General features: G+C 36.2%; 1 protein-coding gene across 5 annotated transcripts in view; it reads right to left on the reverse strand.

Annotated features, from left to right (window-relative positions):
* Positions 1 to 563: 563 nt before the first annotated feature.
* The window catches only part of CBFB (core-binding factor subunit beta), a 90,007-nt gene continuing 68,028 nt past the window's right edge, over positions 564 to 22,542 (reverse strand). For 2 of the 5 annotated variants that reach the window (XM_031950313.1, XM_031950312.1), the window contains exons 6-7: positions 5,845 to 5,946; positions 2,704 to 2,855 (exon numbers count right to left, since the gene is read on the reverse strand). In XM_031950313.1, the coding sequence (XP_031806173.1) occupies positions 2,833 to 2,855; positions 5,845 to 5,946 (125 nt within the window). In that variant the 3' untranslated portion in view covers positions 2,704 to 2,832. Of the gene's footprint in view, positions 2,856 to 5,844; positions 5,947 to 22,542 lie in introns of all 5 variants that reach the window. The other 3 variants (XM_031950316.1, XM_031950314.1, XM_031950317.1) reach the window with 3 other exon arrangements.

The raw sequence follows: 22,542 nt of genomic DNA on the forward strand, positions 1-22,542 counted from the left end.
ATGACTATTTTGAGGGTATTATTCCAGGTTTCTCAGAGGACACCTCTTCCAAGAATCACCCATAACAATTTTCCTCCTCTGATCTTACTTAACACTTTTTTGGCCTTCCTTTACCTCATGTATCCTCAAATATTACATATTACAGATCTTTAAGTTTGTGTCTTATTTCTCTCCCTAGTAGAACCTAAACATTTCATGGAAGCAGAGTCCTCTTCTCATCTATCTTTCCAGCACCTATCACTGTGGTATGCAAATAGGCACTAAAAACATGTTGAGTCAGCTCTAAATCTGTAATGGTCTAAAATTGAATGTCTTGTGACATTTGGAGGACATTTTTGTGATCAGTCCAAATGGCCACTAGATGCCACTGTTGCTTTTAAATAAACAAAACTCACAGCAGATAATTTACAGAGAAGGCTCCTTTAAGATCACCCACTATCAACTGAATCATTTTATAGATGAAGAAATTGAAGAGAGTTAGGTCTTTGTACTACTACAAAAGTAACAGAATAGAAGAAGTAACACCACAGGTTCAAATGTTGTAAACAAAAAGTAACAGACCATTGTTTTCACTACATAGTTTATTATGAAAGCAAATGAAACATAAGACAATACATATGACTAATGGTGGCAAAAGCAATTTGGAAGCTTAAGGCAAGTCTTTAAAAGAGATGAGTTCAAGAAAGATGATGCAACTTTCATTTAAATAGAGATTATGAAAAATATAAAATTGCATCAATAACTTAAAAAAGGGGTACCACTTTAAAAAGTCTGCACTATTGGAAGATAAGGGCTCATGATCTTAATGCCAGCATTAAGATATATAATAAGCAACACAATGCTAAATGGTGATAGGAGAAATTCAATATTTACAGAAAGATAGTGATGTCAACATGTGATTGAATCTACTTTTATTTAGTGATATGCCAAAACCCTTTGCTCCAAGTGCTACATTAATATCATCAGACTATCCCAATCAAAATACAAGTGCAGAAGTAAGAATCAGTAAGGATTTTATACAGTGGAGATCTTAATATATTATTTTAAGAACTCCTCAAAAGGTTATTTCCTTAAGGGTTATATGAGCAGTGTTTTGTGTGTGTGTGTGTGTGTGTGTGTGTGTGTGTGTAAACATGGGAGTCAGAGAATGCCAAATACTAACCAAGGTAAGAATAATGCATTCAAAATACTTAATTATAGAAAAGATCAACATGATCTTTGCTCATGTATTAATATTTATGATCTTTTGAACACACTTCTTATCATGCATGACTTCAAATATATATCAACAATTTTATTTTGAGATACAGGATATTATCTGTCCTATCTATAGTCATACTGAACATTATTTCTTTCTCCACAATCAAATACATTATACACAATTTCAATATAATTACCTCAGTGAAACTTCAGTTCATTTACTGAACTGGAGATGAAACCGTTGGGGATTTCCCCCCTTGAAATACATAACATAATCCATTACTTTATTATAACTAAATACATTTTTGGAAGTTCATAAATGGATGACAATATGGCTATGAAAAAAATCCAGGAAATTGGTGTCAAATGACAATACTTTCCCCAGTTTTATTTCAAACACAGAATGACGATACCATTTTGGTAGGAAGCCTATTTTAAAAAAATATCCTTACACGAATTCTTCTTGAATAATTTCTATGAATCTTGTTGGAAAATACCATCAAGATTAACCATTTCTTTTTTCCCCTTAGAATAGCTCATAGAATATAATAGACTGCTCAACTGCATAGGATTAACATTTCCTGCACAAGCCTGTCCTTTCATCACCCGGATTTTTTTTCCCCAGAAACAACAAAAAAGGCACATAATACAGATAAAGTAGATATGTGAAACATGCTTTTTTTTTTCCTTTTAAAATTCAATAATCACCTTTGTAGCTGCTTCTTCATCGTCTCCAGTATGACCGGCTGCTAAGTCTGTGAAGACGCTACAGTATCCCCTTTTTTGAATAACTTTTTAAAATCCCTGAATAAAACAGAAGCCAACCTGTGACTTCTTAGGAGCTTTAGTAGAATATTTTAAAGAAATAAACCACAACTTAAACTCATTCAATACAGAAAAAAAATCTAAAAATAGATCTGGGACAGAATGTATAACTATCAAATTTTAAAAACATTTAGGAAAGGAGGAAAGAAAACCAATTGTTAGCATATAAAAGGATACTGTAACTTTAACAACTGGAAACTTATGTTAGAAAGTTGTGGTAGACAGCTCTGTGCTACTAGGTTTGGCTTGTAAATAACGTAAAAACAATGTGAAAAATATCACTTTGCTGATATTTTACACTTAGAAAAGAAAAAAAATGGCAAAAAATTTAAGAATGCATATCTAAAATGAAGCAATAACCAAAATTTCTAAAAGTCCATAAAAAATTAAAAATGTGTAGAAAAATTCAACTGACCTATTTTTATAATGATATTAACTCCTTAATTAGAATTGATAGGAGAAAATAGTTTTACAGTTGGACAAATTTTAATTTTACTAAAGTAATGACAAAAAAATTAAGCTTGCATAGTAAAACAATATTTCAAACTATCACTAGCTACATGCCTAAAAGGAGAAATGCAGGTATTATAACATGAACATAGTGCAAACCATGGCAGTTCATGCCTGTGGACTGCTTAAGGTCAGGAAACAGACCATAGTATATCCAGTTATCACAGTTTCTGGTCTTTTATTCAATTATCTCTGCTAAGTTGAAGCAATATATATGTCAAGATGGGATGGGCACTCTGCGTTGTTGCTAATTAACGTAGTTTGAGATCATCACCACTACCTAAATTGGAACCAGGACTAGGGTCTTGTTGTCTTCTTGCCTGCAATGAGAAAATAAGAATTTGGATCAAGAAAATGTAATTTGAAAACTAGAGTCTATATACTTAAACTATGAAGCACAGAACTAGAGAAAAAGTTCGTATCTGAAAAGCATGAACAAACCTTTCAATATATAAAAGATTCAGGTATGAAACATTAGGTAAAATATTATATTTATGATTTCTGAGTTTTAGTAGACTATTTTTACTTGTGGAATGTCATCATCAAAATACAAGAGTAAAACCAACAAATTATTTTATTTATAAAACCCAATTAACATAAAAATGTACCATGAGCACAGGATCAAATATATTTAGTTTATGACATGATTTAATAGTTACATGGTTAAGAAATGAAGCACCTCATGTCTCCTAAAAAAGTTCTATCTCCTTGAAGTTATCTCAGTTTTGACTTGAGGTAAGGATAGAAAGCAGGAGCAACTACGGTTCAACCAGTGTAAGATTGGGAGACTGGTGGCCTAGCTGTGACACTGGCCAGCTTTATGTCCATGCAGGGGCAGTTCATTTAACCTCAGTTTGTTTTCTCAGCTGTAAAACAGGTGACTAGTCCTATTCTCTATCTGTGTTCTACCTTATGGGGGTGTTGTAGAGAAAGTATTTTGTAAATCTTAAATCCTTATAATGTAAGTGTAGACAACATACAAGTGAATCAGAACTCTCCCTGCCTACTACTATACTTCTCACCTGGTATATGTCGTTTTGCATGCCTGAGAAGTACTACTTCCTCCTTTCTGCCCCTCAGAATCCTTAACTTCCTTCACAATTGAACTTAGGGGCTACCTCTTCACCTGAATCTCCTGATTTTACAACCCCTTTCCAAATGCAATGTACTCTCTCTCCCCCCAAATTTCCTTGTCCTATGCATATACATATTTTGCCAGTATTAAAAAAAAAAAAGCTAGCCTTTAGGTAGCACTTTCCAAACATCATTTCATTTTATCCTCACAACCACCTTGGGAGGGAGATGCTATTTTACAGATGAGGAAAAGGAGGCACAGAGAAGGTAAGTCACACTAGTAATGACTCTGTGAGGCAAGATGAGTACTTGGGTGTTACGCAGGCCCAACACCATCTTCTGTGTCAGGCACTGGTTGAATATAAATTTCCTGAGCAACAGGGAATGTTTCATTTTTGTTTCTATTGTCTACATAGTCTCTTTTAGAAAATAAGTACTTAACAAATATTTAATGGATAGATTTCAACTGATAGAAATAGATGAGGAAACTCAGGCCCAGAGAGGTAAAGGCCTTTAGTAGTAGGGATGACTTCCTTAGGCTTTTATTCCACTTTTTCCATCTTCAAACAGGCACTTCTGACATATCCTTAGATATAAAGTGATGCCATGGAAAGAGCCTCAGCCTTGGAGCCTTTGCAACAGGGCAGATGCAAGCTCAGGGAGGGTGTCTGAGGTCATTGGGATTCCCTCTCCTCCTCTGTCAAAGGCAGTGTTGGACTAGACAATTTCTAAGGTTGCTTCTTCTCTAAATCCCAAAATGTCACAGGTGACGAGTGAAGAAGGTAAGTGAAATGCATCATACAGAGGAAATTAGACAGCAGGCATCTTCTAGCATGACATGACATTCTAATAAGTGTACATTCCAATTAAGTGTTTTGTAGTATGTCAACAGGCTAGTCATTTGAGAAATTACACAGGGCTTTCAGCACAATTTCAAGCTAAATAACCCTGGTCTCCTTGCCACTTCTTCCATAAGACAATGCAGCTCTAGACTGTTCATTTCACTGACAGTCCGCCAATCCTGGAAGTGTGTTCCTCTTCACCTTTCCCTACCTTCCTTCACAGGAAGCTTTTCTGCAATCCCCCTGGACACCAGTGCTGCCCTTTTGCTGACTTTACTCCAATTTAACCTGGAAGTGATCTTGTTTGGATGCCATCTCTCCTATTAGACTGAGAGCTCCTTTTTTGTAACTCCAGTGCTTAGCACAGTGCCCTGTGCATACCAGGTCGTTAACAATGTTCACAGACTGACTTGGGCCTTTTGGGCTTCCCTATCTCTTGGTAGCTGCTGGTGTTACTTGGTGGAGAGCTGGGTAAGGGACACTTGCTCCCTTTAGAGAAGCTTCCAAGGGACAGACTGGAGGCAGAACCAGTAGTCTGGGGGGACTTATCTCCACTGGGTTCTGGGAAGAGATGGTAAGCAAGGGTTTGTTCCATTTGTCTGGCGTATGCTTGCTCTCCCTCCAAATCCTTGCTGCTTCAGGAAGGTTAGGGATCATGCTGGGCCATATTACCAACAATGATTCGTGATTTGTGTTTAAGAAGTGACATGAAAGAGTCATCATTTATGTCTGACTGCATGATGTGGGTCAACATATAGTAAGACTATAGACTATAGACAATCCAAATGTTGCACTGATATCAAAAGGAACTATCAAGAGAACTGGAGGAAGATTTTTAGTATTTCAATTTGATAGTGTTTAGATAGAGGTGGACAAGAATCTCATGGGATAAGGGAAGTGCTAATGTGCCTCCATTGGAAAATCATGGATTCACTGAAGCACTGTGGTGTGGTAGGAACAGCCTTGGCTATGGAGTGAGAAAACCTGGGTTAGAGCTTCAGCTCTGCTATCTGCTACCTGGCTGACTGTGGACCAGCTCACCTCAACATCATATTCATGGTTACTGCATTAATTTTGGGTACATGGTTTTTAGACTGATATGGTACACAAAAGTGAACTAAGAAAACCTTAAAGTTTGTTAGATCTCAAAAATCCATGTCTAGTGCCCATACAAATATATAATGCAACAAAGACTGAAGGAGAAAAAAAATACCTGAAAACTTAAAGTTTGAAGGAGGAAAAAAAAACCCAACAACTTAATTTTGGTGACAAAAACTTAATTTGTATTTTAATTTATGCTTAATGGCTTGAAAACTCTGTTTAACCTTAAAACCAGCTTACTTTCTCACCTAAATAATATTAAATATACAATATGAAATGAATTATAACTCACCTCTCTGGACCATAGTTTCCTCTTCTGTAAAATGAGAGATTTGGGCTAGGTGTTCTCTATGGTGGGTCCCTTCCAGCTCCAGCATTCTAGGGCTCTGACTCTCTAAGCAAAAGGGATAAGGAAAGGGGACTGGCCTGTGATGTCATGAGTACATGGAACTTCCAGGTGACAAAACTTCTACTAAGACAAGTCAGCATCTTTTCTGAAACTCAACAATCTAAAAACCTGTTTCAGGCACAAAGGGCTTAAGTAAGTTGCCTGGAGTCACACAGACAGGTCTAGGACTTAACCAGGTCCTCCTTATTGTGAGATTGGCTCTCTCTCCACTATACCATGAATTTCTGGGACTCCATGTTTGTTTGTTCTTTTAAAAAAATAATAAAAAAAAGATTGCATTTCAGCACAATTGGGTTTTTTTTGTATTCCTATGTATTTAAAAACATCATTCTGATAAAGGGCCCATAGATTTCATCAGAATGCCTAAAGTGTGCCACAAAAAAGGTTAAGAACCTCTCCTTTAAGTAAAAGACGTACTTATATGCCGATCTGAAAGGAAAGAAAAAGGTTATCTTCCTCTTGTCTATCCCTCCTCCCCATTATTTGTTATTACTCCCTTCTGAATCTTGGGCAGCTTCTCTTTGTTTTTGAAAGGTAGATAACATATATCATTCATCTCACAAAATGATACTGATTCCTTAGATATAAAAAAGATGTTCATTTTAAGGATATATTAAATATATTATATATAATATATAAAATATATTTATATATATATTAAATTTTAGGTTTTTGAAAAAATTCTGAACTTAATATTATCAAATAAAAGGTCATTTCCACAAAGTAACAAAAAAGGAAGTCTTTATAATCCCTGCATGTGTTTTTATGTGTTATCTCATTTTATCTCCACAAAAGTCTCAAGCTACTAAGTCTCTCAGGCAGAATTTGAACTCAGATCTTAACTCTAAGTCCAACATTTTATAAATATATGAAGATATGTGTGAGTGTCCACAATGCCTCATGAAACTTCAAATCTCTTATATATAAGCTCATTTTCTTTCTATATAAAAAATTAATTTTAACATGCAACTTTCAAAACCCTTTTATCTATGATTCTTTCTGGCCTTCCTTCTGTACATTAAAAAATGCTTCAATAATTCTTTTTTCTTTTTTATTTGGCATCTCTCTTCCTATCTCCCTCTTGCTTCTCTCCCCAATTAGGGGGAAAAAAAGGAAAAATAAAGCTCTTGTTAACAAGTAGGTATAGTCAGACAAAACAAATTCCCACATTGGCTATGTCCAACAATATCTGTCCCATTCTGTATCAGTGATGGTCCACCACCAACTCTGTCAGAAGATGGATAGCATGCTCAATTACCAGAACTTTGGAAATGGTTGGCCACTGCACTGGTCTTAGTTCTTAAGTCTTTTAGAGTGAATTTTTTCTTCATAATACATTTTTAAATGGAAAGTGCCTACTTACCTAACAGTGTTAACTTCCTTCAATTCAAAGCATTAGATGAAATGACATTATATATGAGTAAGTTAATGCTTATTTAGATTATGTGATTTTTGCTTTAGGTGATCAAATGGACAATGTTATGGGGTCATTCTGTGATGTTACAAAAGAGTTTGTTTATAATGTATTAATGACATTATTGTAAAATGACACAAACATCCTATTCCAATCCCTGGATATGTTGTACAGGTGACCCTGAGTTCCCAAAAACTATGCCAAGACTAAATCAACCAGTCAGTCAGCAAACATTTCTCAACCACTATTATGTGGCAGGTAAAACTGTGCTATGTTAGAATTCTTACAAGGTACTAAGTCAGTGGAATTGATGGAGACAATGGTTGTTTAGCAGGGTGCTTAACAGTTCTTTAGATGTACTTAGTACTTATTAGAGTTCCACAAGATTCACACCTTTAAGAGACCATATATAAGGAAGAGCTCTCAAGCCCACTAAAGAGGAAGCCCACTAACCCACAAGCCCACTCTCGGAGGTGCAGTCAGATTCATTCCATTTTCCACCTTTGTGCTGGCTGGAGGATTCAGAGGATTCAGAGGGAGCTGGAGGCAGAAGCTGGAAGAGACAAAGGACTAGTGGCAAGAGCTCTCAGAACCAAGGAGAGAGATAGGCCTCTAAGAAAGCTAACCAGGCTATTTTGAAGGAAACAATAAAGGATTTGGACTTTAACTCCTGGCTGCATTTGAGGTGATTATTACTCTGAATTGAAACTAAGCCTGCCTCCAGAAGCTCCCCAAGAAACCTGCTCCTAGAGAACATTATGTTTTAGAGAAGAACATTACATTTTGGCACCCAACGTGGGGGCAGACATGATCCTGATTTCAGTGGAAAAGTCTCCTTGACCCAGAAATTAGGGTGAGTACAAAAACAGACAAGGAAACTTTGTTAAAAGGCTAAAATAGTATTTCAGCTAAAATGGGACAGATGTTTAGAAAACAGCTTTCTTTTCCTCTTCAAGGAAAATATGTCTAAAGCTTGGTCAGACTGATAAAAAAAATCAAGGTTTAATTGTAACCTGGGAACAGATCATTGATCTTTTAGAAACTGTACAGTACACATCTCCTTGGTTCTCTAAGGAAAAAAAATTGAATCTAGACGAGTGGAAATTAGTAGGAGAGCAACTAGGTGAATACTACAATTCCAATCCAAACTCAGTTTCCAAAAATACACTTTATATATACAATTTAATACAACTGGCTTTAAGAAATTATATAAGTATTAGAATAAGGAAAAATAAGAAAGAACAGGAGGGGGAGGTGCCAATTAAACTAGGTGAAAAGGATGAAGAATCAGATAAGAATGGACTTAAGTACAATTTTGAGTTTGGCACTTCACAACAGGAGCATTTCCCATCCCCAGACCTACTTCCCTCAATTAACCCTTCATGGGTGGAGGGAAAAGGAGGAGGGGAAGAGGCAGCGACACAACCACCCATGAAGCAGCCTATGACAAAATTACAAAAAGCACTGGTTAAGGCAAAAAATGAAGGACAGGATGTATCTGATTTAAAAACATATGCATACCCTGTTATAGAAGAGATTGACTCTTCAGGTCAAAAAAAGGAAAAGATACACTCCTTTTGATCTGGAAAAAATTAAGGATTTGAAAAAAGATTACATTTTTTATGGGGCTACATCATCTTATGTTAAGATGTTACTAGATAATATGGCTTATGAAATCTTAACCCCGAGTGATTGGAAGTCCATAGCAAGGACTTAGAACCTGGACAAAACTTGTGGCTTCCGGAGTATCATGAATTATGGGATTCAAGCCAGATGCAATAGGCAAACAGGAGATAATGTACAAGTCACTTTTGACCAACTAGCAGGTGAAGGTCAGTATGGAGAGAATTCAACACAGATTAATTACCTTATAACAGTTTATGAACAGATCACTGCTGCTGTAACAAAAGCTTGAGATTCTCTCCCAGAGAAAGATGGAGGTAGTAAAGCCTTCATAAAAATAGAGCAAGGTCCCAATGAACCCTTTGCGGATTTTGTGGGATGTTTGCAGACAGCTGTCACAAGAATCACTAGAGAAAATGCAGCTACAAAAATTATGATAAGATAACTGGCTAAGGAAAATGCTAATGAGGTTTGCAAAAGAATTATATGGAGACTACACAAAGATGCTCCTTTAGAGGAGCTCATAAGATGCTGTGCCACAGTGGGCCCAAATGCTTATTCCCAGACTATGATGAACATGGGAAGACAGGGTCCCTCTTGGCAAGGGACTTCTAGAGAAACTCATCGATGTTTTCAGTGTGGAAAACTAGGACATCTGAGAGGTCAGTGTAGATATGGAGACAGAGTAAGAAGACAGGCTGACAGAAGTTCTAAAACCCTATGTCCAAAATGCAACCGAGGTTTCCACTGGGCCTCAGAATGTAGACTGACCCAGAGAAATGAGAGGCGGGGCCCAGCTCCAAGATATCATCCAAAAGACAGGTGGGGCATAATGGCAGCTGCATCTACACCCAAAGAGTCTTCAGAAGTTCAATACTCTGATATGATCAATCAGCCAAAAAGTAATCAGATGGCAGAAAGGGATTACAATTGGGAAGAATACAGGCCTTTTAAACCAACAGGGCAGTGTCCAGTGCAAACAGCTTCAATACAAGTGCCAGGTAATGAGGAGAAATCCCCAAAATGGTAAATAGAAAGAAGTAGATAGGTTAACTGCCTGGGAGAGAGGGTTTGCTTGTATTCCTACAGATGGAGAAGGAAACAGACCGGTGGCAATGAGCACCTGGAGAGAGACAGAAAAAGAGAAAAACCTCAAAACAAAGGAGAAGATTTAAGAAACATCTGACACTGAAAGAGCATGGCTGATAATGAGACTGTTGCAGGACCTGAAAACCAGCAGGAATCATTGGATTCCTTGAGATGAAAAATTGTTGATGAGACTATTGCAGGACTTCACAGCTTGCAGGATTATTGGATTCCTGGCACGTGAACTAATGGACAACAGATTCCTTTTGGACTATTTCTAGGACTTATGGACATATATAATTCCTCATGTTGATTCATATTATTTGTTACATCACTACGAGCCTGTGTTATGTTACTATGTGCTTATGTAATTTATGTAATTATGTGTAATACCTCCCATATTGATGGATTTATGTATACCTGTTTTAAGAGTGAGCCCCTTCAGAAGAAACACACTAATCTGATTTGATTTCCCATTTCCTTTGGTGTTTTCATCTCCCTTCCTGAGATGTCAGGGAGGGCGTGTTCACCTCCTTTTTATGGTGTTTTCACTCCTTTTTTGTGCAGTCAGGCAAGGAGTAATCACCTTCTTTTTTGGGGTTCTCACCTCCTTGAGAAGTCAGGGAGGTCATGACCACCGATGTTCTAAATCAAAAGAAAGCGGGATGCTGGGGATTAAAAAAAAAAAAAAAAGGCAAGAGACAGTTCTTGTTATCAAGTAGCTTATAGTCTAAAGAGGAAAATGACATGCCAACAATTACATACAAACAGATACATAAGGATAAATAATTAAGAGGGAAGGCACTAGCATTAAGGTGAGACAGTAGGGAAAGTCTTCTTTAGAGAGTGGGGTTTTAGCTAGTATTTGAAGGAAGTCAAGGAAACCAGGACAAAGGGCTGAAAAGGGAAAACATTCCAGTCATGGGGGCCAGCCAGTGAAAATAGAATTGGGAGATGGAATGTCTCGTTTGATAAATAGATAGGAGGCTGGTGACATCGGAGCAAAGAATATAAGGAAAGGACTTTAAAGTGTGAGAAGATTGGGGGTGGAAGGTAGAGAGGTTGTGAAGAACTTTGAATACCAGAGGATTTTTATATAGAGAAAACCACTGGAGTACACTGAAGGTGGTGGTGGTGATGAGGACAGATTAGTGGAAGGTGGAATGGAATGGGAAAAGACTTGAGGATGGAAGAACAAACAGAAGGCTACAGGAACTGTCCATGTGTAAGGTAATGTTGGCCCACAACAGGATGGTGGCAGAAAGGGATGTCTACTAGAGATGTTACAAAGATAAAATTAACAGACTTAGAGAACAGAATGGATATGGGGGGTTAGGGTAGGAGAGGAAAGGAGAAAGAAGAATGAAAGAGGGAGATGAAGATGATACCAATGAGCGAATCTGGGAACTGGGAGGACTGTGGTATCCTCAACAGTAAAAGGAAAATTAGGAAGAGAGGAAGGTTTGAAGGAGAAAAATAATGAGTTAAGTTTTGAACATGGTGAATTTAAGATGCCCAGTCTGGGATGTCCAATGGGTAGTTAGAAATATAACAACGGAGGTCAACAGAAAGATTAAGGCTCCATCAGTAAATGTGAGAACCACCAGAACAGAGATATTTGTTGAATCCATGGGAGCTGATGAAATCACTAAAAAGAAATAGTATAGAGGGAAAAAAGAACCCAGGACAGAGTCTTAGACAGTTAAAGTTACAGGGTATGATTTAGATAAAAATCTAACAAAGGAAAGTGAGAAAGTGGCCAGATAGATAGGAGAAATAGGAGAGAGTAATTCAGGGATATGCTACTGCTAGCTCTAATGAGCTTGAAGAGATAATTAAATTTTTAGTATGTGCATTTATGCCTCAGAAATCAGTGACTGCTATAATCATGGTTTGATTTATTGTTCTGATGATAAGTACTGAAAATGTAAAGTAAATATAAAAATGTGTGTGTATATACACTCTTATCCCCATTTCCCCACCCTGGGTTGTTAAACATTATCAGCATACTCTTGTAATGCTCTATAAATACTGTTTACAGGAGTAAAGTTGAAGGATCAAAAGAATGAGGTTATCTCAAGACTGGAAGCTTGGTGAAGGAAAGCTAATAATAATTGGGATTTATATAGGGCTTTAAGGTTTGCAAAGTGCTTTATATCCGTTATCTAATTTGAGACTCATAACAACACCCCTTGAGTAATGTCATAAAAATCTGGAGAGAAAAAAATCAAGGAGAAGAGAATGATTGACAGCCACAAAAGCTGGGGAGTGTTTAAGAAGGATGAAGATTGCAAAAAGGACATTTGATCTGGCAAAACTCATTGGTGACTGGAGGGAGCAGATCTAGTTGAATAGTGATATGAGAAGCCAGACTGCAGAGTTAAGAAGAGAATGAAAAGGGAAGGAGATCTTCTCAAAGAGTTCAGTCACAAAATGGAAGACAGATACTTATTGCAGAGTGAGCATATTTTCTTTTCACGTTATTGTTTCTTGTTTTTCTTCTAGGCTATCATACCTTTCTGTGTATCTGCATTCATAATCTCCTGTTTTCTCTTTTGTTTCTTTGGTGAGAATGCCATTGCAGATTCAAGCTTCTCTATTCTCTGTCTCTTTAATTGCCAGATCATTTTTCTACCATTTACAGTATTTACTTATAGATGCCTAAACTAATTTATCAGATCTAGAGGACATATTTTTTTTCTGCTGTTCTTGTTTATATTTATCTGTTTATGTTCAATGTCTTAGAAATTTCTTCTTCCTGTAATCTTTGGTACTTTTAGTATTTCTGTCTCTTTTCCTTATCACTCATGTCCTGAGCCCCTCGCCTTTGAGTGTGGTTTTCTTGGGGACTGTATTTCAAAGCATCTTAGCCTTTTTCCACACTGGATAATTTATGATTCACTATGCCAGGTGTCTGTACAAATGACTTTGGATGGTTGGTCCAAACCACTGCCAGCTGGATACTGTGTTCTTTCCTTCAAGTTTGGTGAGTGCTGCACAGCTTCCCCACAAGCACAGTGTCTTGTCCTGGTAACCTATTGATTTTTTTGGGTTTTGGTAGAATGGAAGTATGAAATTGGAAGTAGGGAAGTATGAAATGGGGCTGGGAGAGTATGATGAGAAGGAGAAAGAGAAGGGGAATGTAGTCCCTACATTATGTCAAGCACTGTGTCAAGTGCTTAAGAAAAAAACCTCAACCAATTATTTGATCCTCACATTAACTCAGTGAGTTAAGTATATAAGTATACCCATTTTAAGCTGGGTATTTGCCTTGAAACTGAGGTAAACAGAGATTAACAGACTTGCCTAGGGTTATAGAGCTATAGTAAGTGAGGCTAAATTCAAAATCAGATCTTCCTGACTCCAGATCCAATGACATATCCATTGCAACACCCAATTGTCTAAGGAGGCAAGAGGAAGCCAATGAAGATTTCTAATCAGAGGAGTGACTCCTGAAGATTAATCAGTAGTATTTAAGAAAGGTTGAAAGGGTAGAGAGTATGTAGATTGTTAGAAAGTAGTGTGGTGGAACAGAAAACAAAATGAGATAAGGCAGCTGACTCTGAGATATTGTAAAGAAAGAAAGAGTGGCATAAAAATGAATGAGGAGCCGAGCATGACATTGAGGTTGTGGACCTGGAAGACTGGAAAAATGATACCTTGAAAGTAATAGGAAAGTTCAGAAGAGGGGTGGGCTTGAGTTCTATTCTGGACATACTGAATTTAAGATGCAAAACATGCAACTTGTGTGATACAAGACTGGAGCTTGAAGGAGGACTAGGCCTGATGGAACCTTGAGGGACTAACCATAGTTAGTCTTACTTCTAAAAGCTTTAACAGGTCCTGTAAAAATTCAAACTGATTAAGTTTTTCTATTCTTCAGTTGCTTCAAAGAATTGAGGCGTTAGAAAGACTTCATAGGCCAGTCCAACTTATTATCTAACCAAGAATCTCCTATGAACACCTCCAACATAAGGCTGTCTGTCTAAAAATAATGAGTATTATCTCATTTGATCCTCATAACAAACATGTGGGGAAGATGCTATTATCTCCATTTTACAGATAAGGAAAATGAGGCTGAGGATCACATAGTTAAGGAAGGAATCTGAACTCGGGTATTTCCTATACACTGTACCATCTGGCTGCCCTTCTCTGATAGAAGATCTCCACTGAATGAGCATCATTATCTTCTGAGTAAGGCTATTTTACTTTTGAAAAATTCTAATTGGTAGGAAAATTTTTCCTTACATAAAACTGAAAGTTGTCTCTCCAGCTTTGAACGACTGTTTCTAGCATCAAAGTCAAATTATTAGAGCAAGTTCTATTCCATCAAATCTCAGTGACACCGATGAAGTAAAACTTAATTCTAGAATCTTCAATTCTTATTACTTTCTCATCTGCCTGTATTTGACAGCATGGTCCACAGACAAACACCTTTGGAGCCATCTTTTCATTTTCCACACCCATTTTTTATTCTGTGATTTATATTTTACTGACTTTAGTCTGAATTACAGTTAATATGTCAAATTTAATGTTTTAATAGCAACAGTTTTCTTCTATATGCCCCAAAAGTGCTTAAGGCAAATCTATTGTTTTATCAACATCATTCATTCATTCAGTCTGGGAAATAAAATTAGATCAACTTGATATTTGTTTTCACTATTTAAATGCCATCTAAATAACTGAAAGTTTTGCTTTCCAAAGCAAATTTTGCAAAGAAGTCATACTCGTCTTTCATACATTATCTCTAACTCTATTTAAATAAATCACTATTTAAATTTCTGCCATATTAAGTTTTCTGATTCGAAATCTAAATAAAATTCAACATCAGTTTCTATATCTGCAAACTCTGGCAGAATCCTCAGATTTAAGCAATCTTAATATTAGCAGACTGTACATTCATGAAACTACCCAAATATTACAATTAATGGGTCAACTGAAAGCTAAACTGTAGTCATGGATCTAAAAATGCTATGGAATGCATATATATCAGAAAAACAATTTATGTTCTGTACAGAATCAATGCTGAATGTTGTATAAGATAGATCAATTTTGCACAATCAGGAAACACTAATATAAGCACTTCGTTTCAGTCAATGAAGGTTAAAAAGGGGCTGAGCACTGAAGAAATCCTGACTGAAAGGAATCAATACTAATTATATATTTATAACATCACTGCCAGCCTACCAATAATACTTTGTGAGATGGTAAGGTTTGAGGCTTTTGTCCTAGAAAAAGAATAATGTTAAAAATGGCAAGATTGTGACTGTTCTTTTTTTTGACTTGTATAAGAACACATGTTTCTGTTTCAGATTTGCTAACTGCATGGAAGACTGGGCTATGTAGCATGAAAAGGATTACTTTGCGATTCTTTTTTCTGCCATTAAAAATACTTTTAAGCTTCTTTTCATACCAAGGCCATGTGACTAAGAAGAAGAGAAGACAAGAAGAGGAGGCAATAGCAGTCGAAAGGCAACGCCTAATGGCAACATATGATGAGGAACAAACCGAAAGCAAAGAGACTCCATGTGAGTTTGCTAAAGGTGTAAAGGTGCCAAATGGATAAATAGTTACAAACTAAAAAAGCATTCAAAACAACGTGGTTTTCAGGGAAAACATTGAGGAACGTTTACAAAAAAACTGTAAGATGGTCAAGTGAAGATACATTTTAGATGAATAGCTTTCTATGTTTAAATATTGAAAGGATATCATATGCAAGAGGGAGAAAAACTTGTCCTGTGTTGTTGCAAAGGGCAGAATTAGGTCAAATAAATAGGAATTACAAGGAAGTAGATTTTTGCTCAACGTAAGGCATAATGTCTTAACAAATAATTGTCCTACATTGAAAAGGGATGTCTAAATTTCTTTTTTTTTTTTTTTAAAGGAGTATTCAATCAGAGAGGCTAATTGAGACAATGTGTCAGGGACGTCATAAAAGTACTTCAGATGGATAGGATGTTGAATTTATAAGATACTTTTCCAATTTCTAAATTTCATGACATTAAAAGTATGATGTTCCTAAGTTTATATTTTATCATAAATCTTGCCTGTTAGTGGGGTAGCAGAAAGAATTAATCAGAAAATCTTTTATGACTACCTATTCAGTCGACAATGACTGTCCTGTTATTCCTAATCCTTCTGATTCAAACCTTTTATTAATAATAATTTTACACAGCTTTTAAAATAAAACACATGTGAACAAGCCTGATGGGGGGGTATCATTGATTTTATTAGCTTATATAGACATCTCAATACAGGTTACTCCTTTTGGGCAGCAAGGTAGTACAGAAGAGGAATGGTATCATATCCCTGGATGATTTTGAAGTTATAAATGATTTCTATTTCTGTCAACCTAAAAAAGGTGAGACTTGGATGATGAAAGACTGGATGAATCTAAATGATACCACTTTCTAAGGCTATTACCCTGATAGCAAAGGCAAAGTAGAGTAAATAACTAAAGACACAGGCCTCTGAATCAATGAAAATTATCTGACTGGTCTCCCATTTTATTAAGTTAAATTACTGAACATTTTTAAACATTTAGTTTTCTAAAGGAGACTAAAATGAAGGAAAATTGTTATTAAAGAAGTGTAGAATTTTAGCACCAGAAAGGACCCAGGGAAATGTAAGCTAGATTCTAGATCTCAGGGAAAGAGAAACTTTTGATAATAATAAATAATAAAAATAAAGTGCTGTTTACAAAGTACCTTAGTGTCTACAAAACCCTTTCTTCAAAACAACCTGTGAGGTAGGAAATAGTGGTTTTATTATTATTTTGCCAATAAGAAACTAATGTGGAGGAGTCAAGTCTATGTGTCTGAACCTGGGTCTTCTGACTCTGGGTCTGGCATTTTTTTAATAGACCATAACTGCCTCTAGGTTGCAACTCACATTGTTTCTAAGCCTAATCAATAACTTCTAATTGCAACGACTGCTAAAGGCTAAAGAAACAGAGGCAGTGATTCTAAGAATTATTGTTTTAGAAATGAATGATGATCAAAAATTAGAAAATTCATCAAAAAGTAAAATCAAAGTCAACAGATTAAAACAAAAGGCTAATTTACAGCACTAAATATTTTTAAAGATAAAATGAGGATATCATTTTAAAACACAGCACTTTTTAATATCATCTTTCACATTACATAAGTAAATATGCAAACTTTTATACTGGCCAGGAAGTTCTAATTTAATCTTGTCAACATTTATTTTTTTTTTAAAAAGAGCCTATTATGTGTCAGGCACTGGGTATACAAAGACAATAGGAAATGTGTTTCTGCCTCCTAAAAACTTAAAGAGGAAAACATGATGCAGATAAGTAAATATAAAATAAATCCCCAACTTTGTTGGATATTGGATGGGAAGAATAACTGGGACCCAAGAGTCATGAAAGGGTCTTAATAGATGGTGATCACTTGATGGAAGCTCTGAAAGAAGCTAGGGCCTCAAGAGGCAGAAGTGAGGAGGAAAGAATATTCCAGATATCAAGGGCAGCCTAGACAAAGACATGGAGGTGGGAGGTGGAATGCTACAAATTAGAAATAGCAAATAGGAAAATTTGGCTGGAATTTAGAACATTACACATTATATGTCGTTCATCTAATGTGTAATAAGTCTGGAAAGACAGGCTGGGGTTAGACATGACTGGCATAAAATGCCAGATAGGAGAGTTTTATCCTAGAGCAGGGAGTCTTCACCTAAGGTTTGTGAACTTGTCTAAAAATATATTTTGGCAACTGTATTTCAGAATAATTGGCTTCCTTTGTCATTCTAGATATTAGAAGCAGGTGGCAGGGCTGCTAAAGCACTGGACCTTGGCCAGAAAGATCTCAATTTAAATTTATCCTCAGACACTTGCTAGTTATATGGTTCTGGGCAAGTTCCTTTATCTTTGTTTTCCCTCAGTTTCTTCACCTGTAAAGTGCAGAATTGTTGTGAGGATCAAATGAGATGATATTTGTAAAAACAGAGTCTGACACATAATAGGCACTAAATAATTATTACCTCTTCTTCCCCTACTTTCCCTATAATCATACATTTTAAACACACTGTTCTGCTAAGGGGCACAGGCCTCACCTTAGAGCCAAAGGAGTTCAGGGCCCAGAACCCATTAAGAATTCCTTTCTAAATTGAGTGGATGCCCATCAGTTGCAGAATGGCTAATTTCTTGTATATAATTGTTATGGAATATTATTGTTCTATAAGAAATGATCAGCAGGATGATTTCAGAGAGGCCTAGGGAGACTTACATGAACTGATGCTGAGTGAAGTGAGAAGAACCAGGAGATCATTGTACATGGCAACAGAAAGATTATGTAATGATTAATTCTGATGGATGTGGCCCTTTTGAACAGTAGGGTGATTCAGGGCAATTCCAATAGACGTGATGGAGAGAGCCATCTGTATCTAGAAAGAGGACTATAGGGACTGAATGTGGATTACAACATAGTATTTTCACCTTTTTTATTGCTGTTTGCTTGTTTTTTGCTTCTTTCTCATTTTTTCCTTTTTGATCTGATTTTTCTTGTGCAACATGATTGTGGAAATATGTATAGAAGAACTGCACATGTTTAACATATATTGGATTACTTGCTGCCTAGGGGAGGGAGGGAAGAGAGGGAAAAACATTTTGGAATGCAAGGTTTGGCAAGGATGAATGCTGAAAACTATCTTTGCATATATTTTGAAAATAAGAAGCTATTAAAATTTTTTTTTAAAAAAAGAATCCCTTCCTAGAGGTATGAAAGAGCAATCCATGGTCAGCCCTGAGCTTTAGGGATATTAATTTGGCAACAGTATAGAACATGGATTGGTGAATGGAGAGTTAACTGCAAAGACATCAATTGGGATCCTTACAGCAAAAAGAGGTAATGAAGATCAGAATTGAAATGATAGCTAGTCACCTGAGTGCTGATATTGTCATGGAGACTGGATTGACCAGATTTGGGTGGTGAATCAAAGTGAAAAGTCAAGAATAACTTCTCAGTTTTGAGTTTGAGTGACTAGAAGAATATTGTCTTTAAGAGAAAGTTAATGTTGCCTCTGATAACCATGTATCTCTGGGGGCAATAGTTAGCTTCTTTCTGCTTCTGTTCCTTATCTATAAAATGTGGATAATGTTTTATATACGCTATAGCCATCAGGAAAATGTTCTGCAAATAAAATATGGGTAATAATTTTTTTATTATGGTGATAAAGCTAGGCTACAGAAAAAGGCAGATGAGAAAAATCTTTACCAGCCTAACAAGCAGCCAATGATCAACATGCTTATTAAACTATATAACATTCTCATCAAAACTCTCTTAACTAGCTATCTGGAGAAACAAAACAATAGGGCATTTTCCCCCTCAGCATTTATATATGAACTTTGTTTCCTCCTAAAGAATTATAGGATTTAGACTTGAAAGAAACTTTGGAGATCATTCAATCCAATTTGGTAATGTTAGGAAGGGGGTAATGAGGCCTAGAGCCTTGTCCAAAATCACACACAAAGTAATCAGTAGAACTGAAATTCAAACGCAGGTTTTCTGAATTCATATCCAGTATTCTTCCTATTGTGAATTTCTAATATTAAAAAAATTGATTTCGATTAGGAAGATGAAATTCCTATTCTAATTAATTAAAAAGATTAATGCATACACAACAAAATCTGACCTCTGAGATAGGACCTAACACAGCCTTTGTTTCTCAGAAGGAATATAAGGCAGACATGCTTTCTTCCGCCTAGACCATATTCCTCTAGAGCAGTCTCTAGTCATTACATCCCATTAACTCTCTGTCTGACTTCCTCTCTCATCTCCCTAGCCTGACCTCTAGGAGAGGCCCACCACAGATAGGAACTTTCATATGGTCCACATTTTTCATAACATGTCCTCTAGCATAGTTCAGCAATTTAAAAAACAGAACTCTGTAGGGGGTTAAAATAAATAGAGAATAAGAGATTTTTCTTGGAACACATAGAATTTAAGGCTCCAGAAATACACAAAAAACAAACACAAAAACCACACACAGACTCGCGCCTGTTTCTATTACAAAAATAGTCTCCGCACATACTGCTGAGCTGTGCTCACAAAGAGGACTCGGCAGAGCAAGCACTTTTTTCTGGTTATTCTGTCTCCAATATAAAGACCACTTCTGCTTTCTAGCATATCCTTAATTACAGGAGGAAAAAAGTTTTATAGGTAAAAATGGAATTAATCACCTTTAGGACCCTGTCTCATAGGAGGTAGTTTAGGAAATAAAATCAAATGCTCTCTTAAAACCAATCAAATCAGAGCCAGATGCACAGATACAAAATGGATATATAAAGTAAGGTGGCTCTCATAGGGACATCAGTAACATCATTTCCTTAATATTAATTCTTCCTTTTGACTTAAATGGGGAGATTGAGCTTAACTAACATTTCTCTAGTATTTTAAGATCTATAAAATATTTTCTTCACAACACTCATGAGGTAAGTATGTACCATCTTTATTCTAAAGATGTTTATGGAGAATGTGATTTGTCCAAGGTCACAAAACTTATAAATGTCAAAGCTAGGATCTGAATCCCAAACTACAGATTCTCAGGGCAATATTCTATATTCTAAGCAAATTTATTTCAAGTGTCCTGTTCCAAATTTTGTGGGAATAGAAAGTATGTATAATAGTATAAATCTGGGGGTTAATGAACCTGAAAAAGAACCTTTTCTAGATAGTGCTTATTATATATAGCATAAGTAAGAGATGAGCTAGTCATGTATTTAGAGTGGGAGATAACAGGCAGTTCAAGTGCTATAATGATATCCCAGAAATATTACAATGTTCAGAAGAAGGTTTCTAATAGCAGGCCCTTGAGAATTTACAGAAGAATATGCACAAGAACAGCACAGGCTCAGAAGATGGTGAATGAGCTGTGACCTGTATCTGTGAGGGTTATAACCCTAACAAGGAGATACAGATTCATCAAAGAACCCTTCCTTCCCACAGAGAGGAAATATTTTTCTAACCTCAAGGCATGAGAGCTATTATGATGATGAGGTGAGAGATAAGGCAGTGGTAGAGGAGAGCTAGACTTGGAATTAAGACCTGAGTTCAAGTCATTTCAATCTTTCAGTGCTAACATAACTATTAAAGTTATAGGTAAATGCTTATTGTTATCTTCATTTATATAAGAATAATGGACTGTCCCACAAATTTAGAGCTAGAAGGGAACTTAGAGGTTAACCCCATCATTTGATAAGTGAAATTAACAGACAGTAAGATGTGAGGCTAAAAGTACAAGCTACAGATGACAATCTGCTTGGTGGAGGAAGTTTCCAACCTGGGAGTTCCTTACACAGTTGAAATCACAGGTCTGCTGGACACTCCCTCTGAAAAAAAAATTATGGATGATGATTTTAGTCCATAAATAAGCATCAATAATCATGACTTTGTGAAATGGCTTTCAGGGAAGTCTATTCAGGTTAGGGGTATGTGTATAAGATCAATATAAGCACAAAATTATTTCTACATGATTTTTTTTTTTTTGTTACAATGCTATTAACTTGCTGTGATTGCATTAGCTTTGGTACACCTCATCAGCACCCAGAGTGCCCTGTGCCCCTCTGACTGGAGACTGGAAGACAAAACAAGGAACTTCTTCCAAAGTCTCCAATTAATGAAGATTCCCAAAGCCATTCATTTTCTTCATTGCCCATCAGTTTGTAATCCTTGGACTAGACTCTACCCTGTTCTGCCCATGTACCTTCTTTTCTAATTCTCTGTCCCTACCTCCTTTTCAGCTTCCTTTTGTGAACTGTCTTCCCCAGTTAGATTATAAGCTTCTTAAGGATAGGGAGTGTCTTTCTTATTCACATTTGTATCCTCAGTGCTTAGCACACAGTAGCTACTTAAATCTTTATTAAATGACTTTGGACAAGTCATTTTCCTGATACTTTCAACTCTAAGATGAAAATACATTGATTGAACCAGCTACACCCAGCGAAAAAACTCTGGGAGATGACTAAGAACCATTACATTGAATTCCCAATCCCTCTATTTTTGTCTGCCTGCATTTTTTGATTTCCTTCACAGGCTAATTGTACAATACTTCAGAGTCCGATTCTTTTTGTACAGCAAAATAACAGTTTGGTCATGTATACTTATTTTGTATTTAATTTATACTTTACTATATTTAACATGTATTGGTCACCCTGCCATCTAGGGGAGAGGGTGGGGGGAAGGAGGGGAAAAATTGGAACAAAAGGTTGGCAATTGTCAATGCTGTAAAATTACCCATGCATATAAGTTGTAAATAAAAAGCTATTAAAAATTTAAAAAAAAAGAGAAAATACATTGAACCAGATGATCACTAAAATCCTTCCTAATGTGGACATTTTATGAATAACTTTTTTACGATAGATATTCCCAATATTGGCTGTTAGATACTTGCCTTCAGAAATCCAAAATATTATTTTGATAACTCACTTCCACTAGAAAAAA

The sequence above is a fragment of the Sarcophilus harrisii genome, chromosome 2 (genome assembly GCF_902635505.1).
Source record: "Sarcophilus harrisii chromosome 2, mSarHar1.11, whole genome shotgun sequence".
Classification (NCBI taxonomy): Eukaryota; Metazoa; Chordata; class Mammalia; order Dasyuromorphia; family Dasyuridae; genus Sarcophilus; species Sarcophilus harrisii.